General features: G+C 42.5%; 1 protein-coding gene across 4 annotated transcripts in view; it reads left to right on the forward strand.

The window, feature by feature from the left end:
- Positions 1-19,140, forward strand: part of LOC108279443 (uncharacterized) — a 69,562-nt gene that overhangs the window by 31,344 nt on the left and 19,078 nt on the right. For 3 of the 4 annotated variants that reach the window (XM_017493698.3, XM_017493696.3, XM_053688049.1), the window contains 6 exons: positions 1,256-1,474; positions 2,779-2,867; positions 3,193-3,270; positions 3,547-3,637; positions 8,808-8,876; positions 16,298-16,543. In XM_017493698.3, coding sequence (XP_017349187.1) covers positions 1,256-1,474; positions 2,779-2,867; positions 3,193-3,270; positions 3,547-3,637; positions 8,808-8,876; positions 16,298-16,543 — 792 coding nt within the window. The remainder of the gene's footprint in view (positions 1-1,255; positions 1,475-2,778; positions 2,868-3,192; positions 3,271-3,546; positions 3,638-8,807; positions 8,877-16,297; positions 16,544-19,140) is intronic. The other variant, XM_017493697.3, reaches the window with a different exon arrangement.

Here is a 19,140-nt window from a genome sequence, read left to right on the forward strand (position 1 = left end):
AGTAATAAATGTACATATCTATCATGTATAATAGCTTGCCGGTACAAGGTTTGTTGGAAAATGTAATAAACACAAGCATTTTCAAAAGATGAGACTCTTCAGTGTCTCATATAATGCTGTATAAGTAAACAATAAGCCACAGCTAGCTAGCTAGCTTCGACACAAAGCGGAGTTCATTAAAATGGTGTGACACACACCTAGCCGTGGATTCTCCTGCTTATACCGTGGTCACCTGTCAGCCTTGACAAGTTAAAGCTGTCATTGATGTTTTCAGCACAAAATTAAGTTATTACTTGATATACGGGTCGTTAGAGCTATAATTCTGTCCACTCTAAATCATACACAGAGAGAAAGTAGTGCGACAGGATTACATTTATTTGAACGAATTATAATAGATAGTTATTAGAGAGAAAGAGAGAGAGAGAGAGAGATTTTGCATGTCTCTACTAATAATGAAGCTGTGAGTTTAACTGGATGTTACCATGGTTACAGTTGTTTATAGGCAGCGCATTGATTTAGTACGGTGATTAAACTGACTGGAACTACCTGTAGTATATATGGTTTTAACGCACACGTTCTGGCCAATCAGAAACGAGTCCTACGGTCCTAGACGCTTGTGTTGAGCGTTTTTAGACTTATCTCTGTTAAATGGTGTTTCAGGTAATTTTATTAACTAGGGGTGTCAGATTTCACCAAAGCTGTAAGCCCAACCACATCTCTAGACCTGAAACTAGCCCAAATTATACGGACAGTGGAAGAAGAGAGACACATTTAGACAGTTTTTGGAAACGTATCGGATTTAACTCAGATCTCGGCGTTCGTTGAGTATTTTTATATTAATCAGTCCTGGAAAACATCATTAACTGTAATGTCTGCCGCTCCTCCCCGAAGCATGGGGCAGCATGATTCCTGCCCCGATGGGCCCGGAAGAATATACACTCTTAGGACAATAGATTTGTTCTAGAACACTAAGAATATATGCTTGTGGGAAAAAAACAAACATTGATTTTACCCATGCTACCCTTCAGACCCTATGATGGAACCCTTGAAGGTTCTATATATAACCCTACAACCGTCTGGGTTCCACATAGAACCCTTTTAAAAAAGCTACATACCCTCAACAATCCAAAGACCACTTGAGAAACACTTGATGTGCTCTTTTTTTTTCCTAAGAGTGTAGCGTATATCTTTTTAATCTGTTCTTTCTTATCTATAGCATGCAGCAACACGTCGGGCTCTGTGTTCTCCGTTACAGATCTGAGTCCCGGTCTGGCCGCTCTGACGGTCGGCTGTGACTCTGGTGACCTGGGTTCTCTATCCCGAGTGCAGCTCTTGCTCCTGGAAAGAGGAACATCTGAGGGTCTGGAACCCCTGCCAGATCTAGAATGGAACAGTCCGATAGAGGAGAGAGGAGACTATGAACCTGGGCTTCAAGTTTGGAGCTTGGGCATTCCCCAACATTATCAGTGCACAGGTAAAGAGCGTATCATATAGCCTGCTGTGAAACACCTGCCTGGTGCAGGGGTGGATATGGGACACTGATAGACACTAGTGTGTGTGTGTGTGTGTGTGTGTGTGTGTGTGTGTGTGTGTGTTTTGGCGTGTGCCTGCGCGCACACAGAGCGCTCTTTTTTCCATGCGTTTTTTTTTTTTTTGTGCGTAATTACAGATGGACACGTTCAACCCACGCTATCTCTGTCTTTATCTGATCACAGATTGCTGTGTTTGTGTTCAGGACAAACAACAACTTGATTGCCTTTTAATAAAACTCAAAAAAAAGAAAAAAAAAGCAAGTGGAACAAAGGAAAGGGGGAAAAAAAACCCAGGAGAGAACCGTTGGCGCAAGCAGCGTGAGCATGTTGGGGGAAAAAAAAAAAAAAAAAAAAAGGGAAGGGGAAATCTGAACACTAATTGACAGGTGGGTCGGTCGTTGGTTGTCCTTGAGCTGTAATTTCTTTACGGTGTGTGTCTGGGTGTGAGCGCGTGATCCTGACCCCATTGGCGCTGGCTTTGAACTCATGCCGGCGTGCTTCTCATCTGCTCTCGAACGCGCGCAAGAGGGGCCCTTAACCGAATCCACGCAGCCATAAACGTTACATCGAGCCATCAGTTGTCTGAAAACACACACTTTTATGGAGTTATGAAGTAGTTATATCAATCGACATGAAAGAGCTCCGGTTTATGATTAACCTTGAAAAAAAAAAAACCTCGGTTCGTCCACATGCCGAGTTGCGTGGATGGATCCTGAGACGTCCCTATTGTACATTGTTCACGCATCCTCAGATAAAGACACTACAAAGGAGGAAAGGAGCAGCTGCGGCAGATTGGAGCTCGTTCTGATCTTCGGGTTGGAAGTGTGACACGGTGTTAATGTGTCGCTAAAATCTGGCACAAACACAAACATGTACACGCGCGCACGGAGGGAACGCAAGGAGGCCCTGGTCCTTTCAAGGAGTGTTTGCGTTGGGGCGTGTGTGTGTGTGTGTGTGTGTGTGTGTGTATGTGCACCTGGCACGCTACAGGTAGACAGGTGCTGCTGTGGGTTTGCGTAGCTGCAATTCTATCAGTATTTGCAGAAGGATTATGGAACTCCAGCCATGACGAATACATGGCATTACTCGCTCTGGCACGTGCCTTACTTGTTCTCGTGCTCTTTTCAGTGCATTAAGCCGTGTCCTCATTGTGTTTTTTTTTGCTGTAAGGGCCTGCTTTCCTGTTTGAAGTGTGTGTGTGTGTGTGTGTGTGTGTGTGTGTGTGTGTGTGTGTGTGTGTGTGCAGATCCCTATGCACAGGTGAGCAGCAGTGTGTCACTAAGTGTGAGGCACTTTCCACTCGGCCAAGTGGACATCACAAGTGGAACTCCGGGGGTAGGCTTTACACACACACACACACACACACACACACACACACACACACACACACACACAAGAGAGGTGAGGAATCTATTTGTAAACACAACTTTATGACCCAGAGCTAACTGATTGTGAGTGAATGGGGATTTCTGGATGCTGTTGGGCGGCAGGTGTGTGTGTGTGTGTGTGTGTGTGTGTGTGTGTGTGAGGTTAATCAGTCATTGGTGGAAGGGGAGGGCACAACGGTGAGGCCACCATATACAATCTCCAAACTCCATAACTCCACTCTGGAGTAAAAGGTTTAATTCCTTGTTTGTTTGTTTGTTTGTTTGCGTTGTAGAGATTAAGGAAGAGGGGAAAGGGCATGGCTCTGAGGCGAAACGGTAGCAGCAAGTGGTATGATCCGGAGCATCCGCAGGTGCACGGGTGTATTAAAGGCGTTATTGATCTTTCTCTATTAAGTCTTTGAGAATTTAGCTGGAGAAATGAGCGGCCTGTGGGCCTCTGTCGCGATGGAGGTCCCGGGGGCTCATTATCCAGGGAGCTGCTTCATGCAGAGATGCCACTGTGCTGAACAGATCACACACACACACACACACACACACACACACACATACACTCACACACCTCATGATCATTAAACGTGATCCATCATAAACATTAACATTATGTATATTTTTGTGTGTGTTTGCAGGAAAAGCTTAGCGATGCTGAAGACATCTCGAGATCTTCCTCCTGGTCTCTCAGTTGTGCGTCGAGAGAAAACACGCCCTGGGAGGAAGAAGGTGCATGTGCTGATGTCTTAAAGCTTTACATAAAAGTAGAACTCACTACAATTCCTGTTTATTTTATTTTTTTTATTTTTTATTTTTTTTTTTGGGGGGGGGGGGGGGGGGGGGGTTTGTTTTTGTTTTTTACCTAATGGTCCTAATGGTCCTGAACCTAATGGTCAACTTTTCTCCTGAATGCTCGGGCCATTAATATCACCATTTTTAAAAAATATATATATATTTGAGACATGACGAAGAAAAATGAGTGCTGTAGAATTCTGGATTCTGATTGGTCGGAAGGTGTCGATGCTTTTTTCTTTAACAGCAGCGACGTTGCCGTTTCTATAGCAACAACTTGCACAGCGACTTGCACGCTGGTAAATTCTTGGAAAACACCGAGCGGAGTTTTTATTACCAGCCTGTGGATCACTGTCCTCTAACGGCATGTAACATTATTTGCCAACAATTAGCCTACATTTTTTTTCTTAAAAAAAAAAAAAATCACCACGTCATGCATTTTTGTCCATTTGATGCTTATGTCACTGCGACTATAAACAGTCGTTCCTTCCCTTTCTCTTGAAACGGTGCATATTTGTATTAAAAACGCGTGCTATCTGTGTTCATTAATACGCGACGAGACCAAAATAACTCCACACTGTGCGTTCGTTTTGTTTGAGTTGAGCGTGCGCTTTCGGCATAAGACTCGACCCAGAATGTCAGAAATGTGCCGGGGTTTCTACTACAAACGCTCCGCGTCAGGAGACCACACAGGAAAGGATGTCGCATATTTGGAAGGAGTTTAGCTCGTATTAGCAGTAACAATGGCCGACTGAGGAAACAAACGCTTTGTTACAAGTCAACACCCGGCCCATTAGGATATTACAAACACAACCCTGCTGCTAAGAAGGAAAAGTTCGGGCACCTTTCCCATTATCGACTAGTTTACTCATACAGCGATGTTTGGACAAATGTTTTTACACCTAGAAACAATACTTACCCCTGACCCTGTTTGGAGTTCTGGAGACTCGAGATCTTTTTTAACGGCTAAAAAAAAAAAAGCACGTATAACCCCTTAAAGGGGCAGTTCATTGTCGTTACTCAAAAAGCATATCACCGAGTAACTGCTGTGAATTATTTAGTCGCTGCTAGCAAAGTGTATACCGTACATCTAAAGATGTTTGAGTGCAAAAGTGTTCAGGTTCTAAAGTTAGCATCCCCACTGACACGCTCTAGTTAATTTGCATGAAAGCGTTTTATTCCTCTTTAACCGCAGCAAGTTTCCCAAGAAGGACGGAAGAAAGAAAGACGTGTACTTTTTATCCATTCACAGTTACGTTTAACGTCGTCGAACGTCCACTAGACGAGTCATTCCCGGCTTTAGACAGTCGCCTCATCACCGGCCTCACTTTTTGTCTCGCGTAAGACAAAAACGACGTTACTGCGGAACCACAACGCGTAAACAACTCTGTCCTGAAGATGCTGGGACAGAATAAAAGAACGTTACAGCTTTCCCTCTGTCCGTTACAAAGCGCTGACGCTGGAGACTCCTTCCACAAATGTTAAATGGACGCCTCCTTCGCCTTATCAACGACTAGACGGATTGTTTTGAATCAGTTTATGCGGAGCAGCCATCGTGTCCTATATATATATAGTGATTGCGCTGTTACTATGGAAACGATGACGTATTAGAAAGCGCATTAGTACTGTAGTCAGAGCTGCCGTTATAGAAAATGAATCAACACCCTCAGACTAATGAGATTCAAGAGTTCAACAGTGATGTGGTATAAATACGGCAATCAGCTGATCAGAATTTAGTGTAGTTGAGTCGTTGTAGGAGAATAATCTATGATGGAAATGTGTGCTGCAATTATCGGGTGACGTTAAAATAAAAATGATCCGTGAGTCTTCAGACCAATCAGGATTGAGAATCAAACCGCGGCGTAACATCCACTAATGTTTACCTGTCCTCCATCCTTTCTGAACAAGTGCGTGCGTGTTAGTGAAATGTAGTGGATCTGCTGGATCCGCTTTCATTTAAAAAGCCGTGCTCGGTGATGTTGTGGATGGCGATGGAGCAGTTCCTCACCTGTAGCCGTGTGTCTCTTCTCAGTGTCAGTGTTTGGTGTCTCTCTGCCTCCGGTACACTTAAGCCCCATAATCCTCCCTGAGAGCAAACTGCCCAGCGCCAGCTCCCTCTCCTCTTGTGTGGCCGTGTCACGTATATAAATGAAAAGAACGGCTCTGAGGCGGAGTGTGCGGTTCCGTGGACCTCTGTTTTACAGTCTATCTACAAAACAGAATCCAGTGTTCCATTAATGCAGTTTTAAGCAGTACAGCTATTGAATCAGCGGGCGTTTTTATTCTCAAGCTCAAAAGTTTGCCTCCATGTTGACATGCTCTAGTTCATTTATTTGAAAATGCTGGAGATAGATAGATAGATAGATAGATAGATAGATAGATAGATAGATAGATAGATAGATGATATACTCTATATATCAATATATCAAAATGTTTATTTCACTGATGTTGTTATTGTCCTCTTGCATCATCTGAAGCTGTTAAGCTCCGCCCACTTTGCCATGTCATATATCCCTAAAAAGGCATGTTTCCTGATATACATGTCAGTTTACGTGTCATCGTGATATACACTTCAATCGTCTTTATAAACCTTATGAACATTACTTGATATCGTGGAAACATTCAATCGCACGGAGCGTCTTTCCCAAAACCAGAAAAAAAGAGAAAAAAAACGTGAAATTTTCCATATTCCTTCCTGTCCCTAATTCTAAAGATAAAATGCGGATAATTGTCGGATTTGTGATAGATTTCATACTGAGAAACTGCATAATGACGGTGCGTTGCGTTTTCCTGATTAAACAGTGAAGATATTATTTCCGAAAACGAATTTAGGTACAAGTCGTTCGCTTGAGATCGTCTTCACAGAGAAACAAATATTTAGGAATATATTCATACATATAAAATATATCAATATATTTCTGTTAAGCTGCTTTGGGACTACGTCCAGTGTTAAAAGTGCTATACGAATAAAACTGAATTGAATTGAACATTTTAATTCCTACATCGTAAGACTAGACTTTAGGTTTAATTAAGTATGCAAATGTATGCAAATGCATGCAAATGTATACTAAAAAAAGAAAAAAAATACTTGTGAGAATATCGGCAAATCAAGTGGCAGAGATTGACTGTGATATCTATTGTTTAAGAGCATTACCTCATTTATCTACAGTGTCTCACATCTTTCATTTTAAATCATACTTAAGGCATGAGTGACAGAAGCTTTCAGCCTTCGACAAAAATCGAATTATTTTGAGAAACAGCGAAAGCCGTCTGTCAGATTCGGAACGATATGCGCAAAAAAAGACTATATATATATATATGAGAAGAGTGGAAGAAATTAGTTCAAAACAAGTTAGAAAAATATCAGATATTCCATCCATCTTCTACACCGCTTATCCTTCCTTCAGGGTCACGGGGAACCTGGAGTCTATCCCAGGGAGCATGGGGCACAAGGCGGGGTACACCCTGGACAGGGTGCCAATCCATCACAGGGCACAATCACATACACACTCACACCCATTCATACTCTACGGACACTTTGGACATGCCGATCAGCCTACCATGCATGTCTTTGGACTGGGGGAGGAAACCGGAGTACCCGGAGGAAACCCCCGCAGCACGGGGAGAACATGCAAAGTCCACACACACAGGGTCACTGTGGCAATCGAACCCCCGACCCTGGAGGTGTGAGGCGCACGGTGACTTAGTGGTTAGCACCAAATATCAGATATTTCATTCATAAATTCAGAAACATACACAGTTTCGTTATTTGTAATAATAAAGGTGAAGGGGGGGGGGGTGAAATCAGATTAAATGACTTTTTAGAGTGAGGGTGTGCAAACTTTTTCACTCAGCAGTAGCCCGAGACACGCGAAGACCACTTACTTTCTTCCCCTCTTGCTAATGTCTCCGTCTCTCATTTGTCTCTGTGACATTTTCATTTCATCGTTTTTTTTTTTTGTGTGTGTGTGTGTGTGTGTGTGTGTGTGATTTTTTTTTTTTTTTTTAAAGTTTACAAACACTCCAAGGCTTTCCTCCACTTGACTCTCGTGTAACCTGGATACGAAGTGAAGTGGAGGCAGGCATCAGTCACCGTGCTGCCGGTTAAATGTCCCATGTAGCTCACACACACACATTTATCTCCATTAGACAGCCCGTTTTTGCACATCTACAAAGCATGATCTCCACTCAGCCAAGCAGAGACACAAGGACACACGGGACAGCTTAGCATTTTTAACACTTTAGCTTCACCCTGTGTCGTTAGGGTGACGTTAACATGTCGGAAATGTGTCACGGACGATCACCGTGATCACGCTCATGATGTATTATTATATACGATATATGATGTATTTATTGTAGGTCTAATAGATGATGTAACACGTTAGCATTGTAGGCTTTGGCTGCATTATAAAGGGTGTCTCATCACTTTTTATCATAACGTACAGTATATACTCACTATCGGACAACTGGTGATGTTTAGCTTGTTATAAATGAGCGATAATGCGATCTGTGTTGTGCTGTTATAGGAAAATAATCAACAATGCCAGCATGGCGTATTGGAGCGGAGTCACGGTTTCTACCCTGTTTGATGATTTTGCTTAGAACAGCACATCGCAAAGTGTTTTATCCCTCTTATACTTATTCACACGTATTATGTTTTATTTACTAAACAGTAGTGACGTGTCATCATTTTTATCTGTCTATCGTTACGTTTAATCTCGTAGAACCTCCGCACTTACGGAAACCCTGACCCTAACCCTAACCCGAGTGTCCACTGTACAAGTCCCCGTATAAGTTGTTACTATAGAAACGATAGCGTATCAGAACAAGCGCATTCATATACGCCTGGGATTTGCAGCTGCACTACAGTCAGAGCTGCTGTGATAGAAAATGAATCAACACCTCCTGACCAATCACAGTCCAGTATTCAACATATCAGAAATGTATTTATTCTATGTGGCCATGTTATGATGGGTTTCATAAAGTATATGTCATGACATCCAGCAGCTTCAACGACATGCTTATGACATGATTATATCAGGGTTCAACTAAAACGTTGCTACTAATACTTCCTACGAGCTTCATTTATTATCTTTTCTTTCCGCAGTTACGGCGCAATCAGGAGGAAGTGACGTCATGAGCGACGCCGATCTCCACCCGAGCGCACAGCCAACCGGTGAGTGATGTTCTTCTGTGAACCTCACAGTGAGACGTCCAATAAGGCGTTAATGTAAACGTAAACGTCTTTTCTTGCCACCTCACCTTTTACGAGCCAAGCTGTATCTACAGCAGTAAAAAAAAAAAAAAACAAAAAAAAAGAGTAGCAGCTTTCTTTTGTCCCAAATAACAACCCAAGACAAAAAAAAAGCTGGAATCAGGGAGGTGATTATCGCGAAACAGAGGTGCACTGCATGAAAGAGATGTCACTGACGTCACCTTGGAGATGTGTGTGTGTGTGTGTGTGTGCACGTTTTGGCACAATGACCCTTCTGGAGTCCAAAGACGTGGTCACTCACAGGGTCAGTGTGGGGTCACGGTGGGGTCACACTAGCAACCACTGGGTTTTGAAGATGCCCCATAACAGTGGACATGAGATTACTGGGTCCTGCTGAGAGGAGGATGAGTGTGTGTGTGTGTGTGTGTGTGTGTGTGTGTGCGTCTGTATTATCACTGGTGCAAACATTATTATGGAAACCAAGACACATACGGAAGTGCACATACTCTAAACCGACGACTCAATCTGTGACCGGGATCCTAAGTAATTCTGAGTTTTACAACAAAACCTCACAATATTACCTCACAGACGTAATATTAAAGCGATAAAATAATCTATGTATGAAAATTATTCGTTCGTTTTGTAAATATTTGCATTATTTTTAACGCATGGAGAGAAAAAAACTCTTTACTATCATTTAAAAAAAGCTACGATTTATGATGGATTTTCAATATTGAAACCAAACCATGTCCTCTTGCTATCTGAAATAGTCTAATATCACTGACATTAGCTAAATTTAACTAGCCAGGTAGCTAACTGCAATGAAACTAGCTAGCTAGCTAATCTGTCACAGCTAGAAACGAGTGGGATCTCGGTATCTTTATTTGTGTCGTCATTTTCTCAGTGATTAATTTATTTTAACAGCGTTTCCTTAAAAAGATACCGAAACAATCTCAATTTGCTTCATCACAAACAGTAGCTAACTTATCTAGCATGCTGGATGCTAGTAAACTAGCCAGCTAACAAGTCAACACGAGAGGAATTTCAGCATTCGAGTTTTGATTATCGGGCAGCCGAAATATTATATTAGCATACCCATGACAGCCAAGATTTGGTTCATATGGTTCAATAAAATTGTTAAATAAGCTGGCTAGCTAACTGTTAGCAAAATAGCTAGCTAACCTACTATCCATCCGTCCATCCATCCTCTACCGCTTATCCGTAATCGGGTCACGGGGGTAGCAGCTCCAGCAAGGGACCCCAAACTTCCCTTTCCCGAGCCACATTAACCAGCTCTGACTGGGGGATCCCGAGGCGTTCCCAGGCCAGTGTGGAAATATAGTCTCTCCACCTAGTCCTGGGTCTTCCCCGAGGTCTCCTCCCAGCTGGACGTGCCTGGAACACCTCCCTAGGGAGGTGCCCAGGGGGCATCCTTACCAGGTGCCCGAACCACCTCAACTGGCTCCTTTCAACACAAAGGAGCAGCGGCTCTACTCCGAGTTCCTCTCGGATAGCCGAGCTCCTCACCCTATCTCTAAGGGAGAGGCCAGCCACCATCCTGATAAAACCCATTTCGGCCGCTTGTACCCGCGATCTAGTTCTTTCGGTCACTACCCAACCTTCATAACGATAGGTGAGGGTAGGAATGAAAATTGCCCGGTAGATCGAGAGTTTTGCCTTCCGGCTCCGCTCTCTTTTCGTCACAACGGTACGGTAAAGCGATTGCAAAACCGTTCCCGCTGCTCCGATTCTCCGGCCTCGATTCTCCTAACCTACTAATTTGTTGCAAATTTGAACGACGTATAGGAATTCAGAGTCTCAAATCTGCTTCATCTCACTGATTAATTTTCTGACCTATTACCAGCAGACAAACCTTAAGAGTACACGACAAAACAACCACAGTTTGGTTAATCACTAACATTAGCTGAGTTAGCTAGCTAGTTTATCTCGGGCCAGTGTGAGTGGGAGGGTCTCGGTTTGCAAAGTTGAAGTGTGAGTGATTTATTTATTTATTTTAACAGCGACTAAACCTTCAAAACACACCGCAGCAGTTTCAATTGGCCACAGTAGCCAATGTGAGCGATGAAGCAAATTCACACTGTTTGCGGAGCGTTTTTAAGGTTTAGTTGCAAATTTAGTCAAGCAAGTAACCATTTAGTCCAGCAAGTAACCATTTAGTCAAGCAAGTAACCATTTAGTCAAGCAAGTAACCATTTAGTCAAGCAAGTAACCATTTAGTCAAGCAAGCAAAAATGAGTTTAGTTGCAGGTTTAGTCAAGCAAATTTGAATGATCGTGGTATATTTGTAAGGTTTGGCTGTTGGAAAAACTAGTTGGGCAGCTAACGGCTAGTAACCTAGCTAGCTAACTTCACTGCTACAGGTAGATACGGAAGGAATTTCAGTAGTGCAGCTGCAAACCACATGTTTGTAATAATGCGTTCGTTTCCATACGAACAGCTTACATAGGGACGTGGATGGCGGACGCACCACATAATAAAAAAAACAAACATGTTTAATCTTTGATATGGTGAAGTTGTTTGTTTGTTTTTTTGGAAGGATCTGTTTGCTTAACATTTATAGAAGGAGTCTCCAGTGTCAGTGCTTTGTAACAGCCAGAGATAAAGCTCCTGAAGTATGACGTACCTTACGTCTTCAGGACTGAGGAGTTTATACTGTGTGATTTCTTGATAAAAAGACAAGAAATGGTTTGTTTTTTTAACTTATTAACTCTATGAGAGACTAAAAGAGAGACTGGTGAGGGAACGACTATAACATAAGTGCTATAAGATGAGTGAAAACAATCTTGACATGTGTCTAAAAATTATTGCAGTTTTTTATGAAATATATTGTGAGAAAGAATACTGAGATTTGAAACTATGACGCACTTCTGTGAGCTCCCGGGCCGGCCTTTTGTCCTCTGGCCTCATCCCGAATGCATTGCTGCCCTAATCCCTACTCGCAACGGTTTGGCTACTGTTGCTGTTCTCCCTTCACCTTGCCTCGAGTCTCTTCCCCTGTTGTCTTTAGCATTCAGCTGTAACTGAAGATGTCACCGAGGCCTATGAATGTCACCCACGGTCCAGAGCCGACAAAGGCGCACTAAGCTGGACTGACCCTTCGGGATTGTTCCGGAAGACACCGGGCCACTGTGAGAGCAGATTAGGGGCGTGAATGAGTGAGACGGAGAAGGAGAGATTAGCCATGTTCGGGACACCATTTCGTCATTTCATTTCACCACTCACCCCCACCACACCACCATACCTCCAATCTAGGACCACACACTGCCACTGTGGCCGTGCCGCCATTGTCTCAGCATTTAAAGAGGGGGAAAAAAAAACAGTTGTGAAAAGGATCAGCGGCTATTGTCTGGTGGAAAATCCTCCATCGTTTGGACAGCGCTAAAATCCGGATACCGGCGCTTTGATTGGCACTTGACAGCACCAGCAGAAAAGGATGATGTGTTGGGAAACGGGAATCCGAAAGGGACAATCGTAGCAATGAATAATTATCGAGGAGGGATTTTCTTTTTCTTCCTCCAGCACTCCCAGCTATTCTTCAGGCTCTGGGTGGCAGGAGCGACCGGCTGATTGGGTCATCGCCGCTCATCCTTTTCTCAAACACACAAAGAAAAGAGATACACGGCTGACCTTCTTGCTTCACTCTGCTCGACTGGTGGTGGGGATTTCCACCCAAGAAAGCAAGCAGTGTGTGTGTGTGTGTGTGTGTGTGTGTGTGTGTGTGTGTGTGTGTGTGCTTTGCCCTTGGTGGCCTCGAAATCTCAGAGGGTTAGATGGAGGATTTGACTCTGCCACTCTCAGCCAAATCCAACTATCTTCCTCTTTCAGACAGACTGGTTGGTATGGTAACCTAGTGTGTGTGTTTGTGTGTGTGTGTGTGTGTGTGTGTGTGTGTGTTTAGGACGGTTTCTAAGCGGTTCGATGCCTTGTCTCCAGCTTTGACCATTCACTAATCAGTGTTGTGCACTAGAGGATTAGGTTGTGTTAGAACTGGAGATAGGACCGGGCTGAATGCAATCAGCTGGCCTCATAAAAAAAATAATAAAATAAAAGCACGCACACACACACACACACACACACACACACATAATTAGCTTGAAGGGGTCCAAACACCAAACATTCTCTGTATTCTCCGTATTGTATTTTCAAGTCTGGTCTTTAAAACGTCAGAAACTGATTAAGATACTATACACTGTTCCTATTTGACCTGAAGATCTTCGCCTAATAATAAGAAAAAATAAGAATAATAATGATAACACGTGCATAGAATTAGTGAATACAGCAGTTGTTGGACTACCTTATCAGCTTACGGATGCTTTATATAGTACATCGTATACAGTAATATGTAAGAAAATATTTCTAAAAGAACAGACTCATCAGTGTTGACTATCAAGTGCGTCCATTTATCTATAAACCGCACCAGTAGAGCAGAATTTTGCTAATTTACTGATAATAAATATCTCTGAGATCTAAGACTTATTTTGCATAATGTTTAATCGCCCGTTGTCATGTCTCATTTGCTACATCAAAAAAAAAAAATCTATATATCATCAGGACATTGGCAGTATGGGACGTATAAACTTTTCCAGAGAAGAATTACAGAGACATCAGAGGAGCAGAGGAGCGTAACCGAGTCCTGACCGCGAGCTCGGCCATGAAAGAACGGTTGCTTAATGAGTCATGCCTCTGTCCATTACACGTCCGAATATTTACATAGCGAAACGATGACAATCGACGACATTTCGGATGAAAGCAGCAACGGGACATCACTCGGGTTAATGTGGTGGAACGTAGAGGCAGGAATGAAGGAGATATCAAGGGCTTGGGCTTTAATGACTTCAGTGACTATAAACAGAGCACAGCGTAAAAGATAAATAAATAAATAAATAAAAAAGACAAGTGAGTTTTATATTGAAGAGAGTAATAATAATCAAATTGAAAGATTTGGGGGTGAAAACAAACCAAACCTGTCTTTCTAAATCAGCTTTTCATCCAAAATCGCAAGTACCGGCACTGTGTAAAAGATTTCATCTCTTAAGGATTCGGAGGTGAAAAAAAAAACAAAGAAATGTGTAGCTCTATTTTATTTGATATGTAACTCTGTTTTACTCTATAACTCTATTTTATAATATATATTATATACAGGCATTACAACCACCTGCATAATATTGTTTAGGTCCTCCTTGTGTTGCTAAAACAGCTCTGACCCGTCGATGCACGGACTCCACAAGAGCTCTGAAGGTGTGCTGTGGTATCTGGCTCCAAGACGTTAGCAGCAGATCCTTTAAGTCCTGTAAGTTACGAGGTGGGGCCTCCATGGATCGGACTTGTTTGTCCAGAACATCCCACAGACGCTCGATCGGATTGAGATCTGGGGGATTTGGAGACCGAGTCAACACTTTGAACTCTTTGTGATGTTCCTCAGACCGTTCCTGAACAGTTTTTGCAGTGTGTCAGAGAGCATTATCCTGCTGAAAGAGCCCACTGGTATTAGAGCATACTGTTGGCATGAAGGTGTGTACTTGGTCTGCAACAATGTTTAGGTAGGTGGTACGTGCCAAAGTAACGTCCACATGAATGCCAGGACCCAAGGTTTCCCAGAAGAACATTGTCCAGAGCATCACTCTGCCTCCTGGGGCTTCCCATAATGCATCCTGGTGCCATCTCTTCCCCAGGTCAGCGATGCACACGCACGCACCCGACCTCCACGTGATGTAAAAGAAAACGTCATTCATCAGACCAGGCCACTTTCTTCCATTGCTGCATGGTCCAGTTCTGATGCGCACGTGCCCAATGTAGGTCTTTCACCGGTGGACAGGGGTCAGCATGGGCACTCTGACCAGTCCGTAGTTACGCAGCCCCATACGCAGCAAGCTGTGACGCGCTGTGTGTTCCGACACCTTTCTAACATAGCGAGCATGAACTTTTTCAGCAATTTGTGCTACAGTAGCTCTTCTGTGGGATCGGACCAGACGGGTTAACCTTCGCTCCCAACGATGACCAGTCCACCAGTTGTCCTTCCTTGGACCACCTTTGGTAGGTACTACCCACTGCACACCTGGGACAGCCCACAAGACCTGCTGTTTTGGAGATGCTCTGACCCAGTCGACTAGACATCACAATTTGACCCTTGTCAAAGTCACTCAGATCCTTACGCTTGCCCATTTTTTCGGAATTTGTTTTACCACCCTGAAGTGGATTTTTTTCCCATAACGTCACATGCCCAAAGTATTTTATTCCTCATATCCCACAGCAATTCACCAACTATTACAATTTTTTCAAATCTATTCATAGTCACATTATAGCAGCCACATCTAACATTAGTTAGTCAGTTACATTTATAGTTACCTGTTCACACTCACATTATAGCAGCTACATGTACCGTAGGCTTAAACAATCGTTCTGTCACCGGCCTCACTATTTCATCTTGTCAGGTTACTGATAAAGCTTTACTTAAAAGTGACAGGGCAGAAACCGGCATGACTTCGGAGTAAATCAGAATGCCATTGAGACATCAGACAAAAAACTGTGTTAAATACATCATTTTCTAACTCAGTAGCACCGAGGTCCTGGAGGAACGTTGCTTCATTTCCCCGTATGCTCTTTTGCATCACGTGCCTTGCGGAAGTGAAAGTAGTGTGTAAAATGAAAGGCCAGAATCTTCACCGAGTCTTAACAATAGAACACAAGAAGCTCACTCTTTGTGTTTTAAAAGCAGGAGGTGTTTTGTGAAGACATTTCGATGAGTAATCTTGTGCCAACTTGTGGGCCGCTAGCAAATGGACAGACATGTGAAGCTTTTTGGGAGGGGTAGTTACAGGAACAGGGTAAACTGGGATGGAGGCGTGAAACACGGGAAAGGAATGACTCGATTCTGAGCGGTGAGAGGGAGGATCGAAGAAACTGGTGGAAAATTAATCAAGTGTAAATAAATTGTCGAAGGTGGTACAGATATAGCATTATTCTAACCCAAACACGGACATTTTTCATTTCCAAGGTTGAACTCTAAATAAATTCAGAAATCTGCTTCACTCTATTAGCTCAGGGCGTGCTCTTATAGGAAAATATTAAACGAAGGGTGGTGTGATGAAGCAAATTTACTGGTACCACCCGGAAGTTTATTCATTTTCTGTAAAGGCATCTCACACAATACTACATTAATTATCCACGGAGGAAAATTTTCTATTAATTCAAGAACATCATGTATTTTTTAAACATTAATATAAACCTGTGGTTTGTAGCTGCACTAGGGACTAGATATTAAAGCGACTGTTATAGAACACCTTCTGACCAATCAGAATGCAGAATTCAAGAGATATGTGTTTAAATGAAACATTTTATCATGCGTCATTTATGCAATTTAGAGCCCAGAGTGACTGAAGGAACCTCACAAAAAGCGGCTTGTCCAGGAAAGCGAGAGCGACCTGTTACAGGAGTGCGCAGGGGCCCGAACCAAATCAAAGACAGGAGGAGGAGGCATCACAGGAAGATGCTGGGAGAGAAGGGAGAAGAGCGGAAGAGCAAAGCACTGCAAATTTACACCAGACTGCGAGACGGAAACAAGCCGACGGAGCCCAGCAAGCCGAGAAGCTGTTCCAGGTTTGAGGACTGTGAGTAAAAAGATGCTAACACGGCTAACGCTTGGAGAAAACCAGTACTAGGATTCATTGAAAAATTTGAACACTATCACAAGCTGTGACGCAATGTAGAAGGCAGACGACATGAGCAATTAGTTAGCAATTGATGTTAAGTGTAACTACAGCGTCATAGGAAGTCTTTTCTTAGTAAAGTATCAACACATCTGAGGGAAATTTTGATATTCTCAAACGTTTTCTTCTTGTCACTGTCTGTATCAAATAAGTAACAGCTGTGCACGAGCTACTAACTCGTTAGTCATTATCTAGCTAATGTTAGGCATCCACAGTTGCTTAGCGACACTGTTCTCCTGATTATACTACTTGATTTGATAGTTTGTTCCATTTGGACTCGTTGGAAGTTTTGAAATCTAAGAATACTACATGTCCCCTCATCTGTAACAGAAATTTAGATTGACTTCTAGTGCAAAAGTTACGGTTACGGTAATGATAACGATAATGACGCCGTTTTGTTAGGACTCATAGCATTATGTACGGTATTACCGACAATGTCTACAGAGCACACTGGATTATTTTTCCAGCCGCTTATAGAGGTTAAATTACAAGTAGTAGGAAATGGGTATTTTTGAACAATAATGATATGTACAAATTTAAAACCAAACAAGTAATTATATAAATATAGCTGGAAAAGGTAGTGTACCTGTACTGTACACTGATTTGCCGAAGCTTGCTTCTTTATTAAAAACAACACATTGTACTTAAATATATATATATATATATATATATTTATACTTACGCAACCCTTCCATCACACCCCCCCCCCCCCCCCCCCCCCCCGCCCAAGTACACAAACCTTCTATGGTCACATAACCTACCAACAGACAGAAGTTCATCCAGTGATATAATTCTAATCCACATTAGTGTTAGCAAAGACTGTCATGAGATAATTTTTAAGCTCACTCTGCAATTTAGCTGCTTGAATGCAAAGTTATAAGACTGTAAACATACAAAATTTCCTCATACTGATTCATGAAAATGACCAAGAGTGCTTTCGCTCTTATATATACTTGATTCGTCATCTGAAGCCGACTATGCAAACTATTCAAACTTAGCAACATCGCTAATTCTGCGTCCAGCTTCAGTAATAAATGACTCCATCTTGGTAAACCACCCTGCTGAAAAAAACTATAGTAACCTCCACAGCATTTGTAATGGTTTTAATGGTTATAATGGGAATTGTATTGGTTTTAATGGAAACTGTAATGGTCCACGTGGGTCTCTACTGGTAATTTGTTGCCTTCTGTTGGTTGAAACCATCAAGGACCAATAATGGTAATGGTTTTAATGGGTAGCTGACGGTTTGTAATGGGATTTGTAGTGGAAACCATTAGAATTTCTGTGATGGTTTCTATTGCTTTTTGGGTTGTTGTTGTTGTTTTTTTTTAGCAGGGCTCTGCCGATGTTTCTTCTGCTTTTACTGAATTTCTTCTCGCTATGCTGTTATTGTTTTTTTTTCTAAACAAAGCTAGGTGTTTTTCTCTAACTACAGACTGGGGGGGGGGGGAACAGACAGACTGAAGAGGTGTTGTGGGAGTGTCTATAAAAAAAAAAAGCCCAAGTATAAAACACGTTTTGTCAACTACACGATACACCCATGCTGAGGTTATGGCTTAAACCATTATTTTTATTATGTTGTACATATTTTCCAGGTTATTTGTAATAGTACCATTTTTTTTAATTTAAAAAAATGGCTTCTGCACATGTAATTAGCTGTCAAATATATATATATATATATATATATATATATATATATATATATATATATATATATATATATAAAGATATTACACCTATTACACCAATCCAAAATCCCACCAGTGTAATCACACACCTCCTGTGCCATTGTTTATCTTCGATCCTGCAGCTTTGCACTTGATTTTTTTTTCTTTTTTAATTAGCTATGCTCTGAAGTGGTGTCCTACCCTCTTTTTTTCCATTTTTTTCAAGGGTCTGACTGGTTAGCGGTGTTGTGCGGTGTGTCCCTCTCTGAGTCCCCCACCCCATCTCTCTTTTTTTGTGTGAGTGGGCACAGAGGAGAGCGTTTAGTGAAGGTCAAGGTGAAGGGGTGGGGCGAGGTCAGTGGAGGTAACGTGGTGGTGGTGGTGGGGGGGTGTGTGTTTGGGCGTTCTTGTGTGAACGCTGGGGCACGGTAACAAAAGGCTTGATTGGACAGGTTCTCTTCAGCCCCTTAATCAAGCGCGAGAGGAGGAAGCATGCAGCTGTCGCTCACATGAAGAAGAGTGGCACTTCTTTGTGGGATTTTACTTGAATAGCCATTTATGTGATTTTCTCGGCAGAACAATTTGAATTGTCTACGCTTGGTGTAAATTCGTGCCGAGGTCACTTTATGCAACTGTCCCAACTCTGTGTGTGCATGTGTGTGTGTGTGTGTGTGTGTGTGTGTGTGTGTGTGTGTGTGAGTGTGCGTGTCTATCGGACCGCTCTGACACTCGCAAATGTGGCCCCTCATTAGGCACTGAAAGGCCCTAATTGGACTTAATTGGCACAGCGTCTTTCAATAATAGCGAACAAAAAATGCAACACAGAAATAA

This window comes from Ictalurus punctatus, chromosome 19, assembly GCF_001660625.3.
Source record: "Ictalurus punctatus breed USDA103 chromosome 19, Coco_2.0, whole genome shotgun sequence".
NCBI lineage: Eukaryota > Metazoa > Chordata > Actinopteri > Siluriformes > Ictaluridae > Ictalurus > Ictalurus punctatus.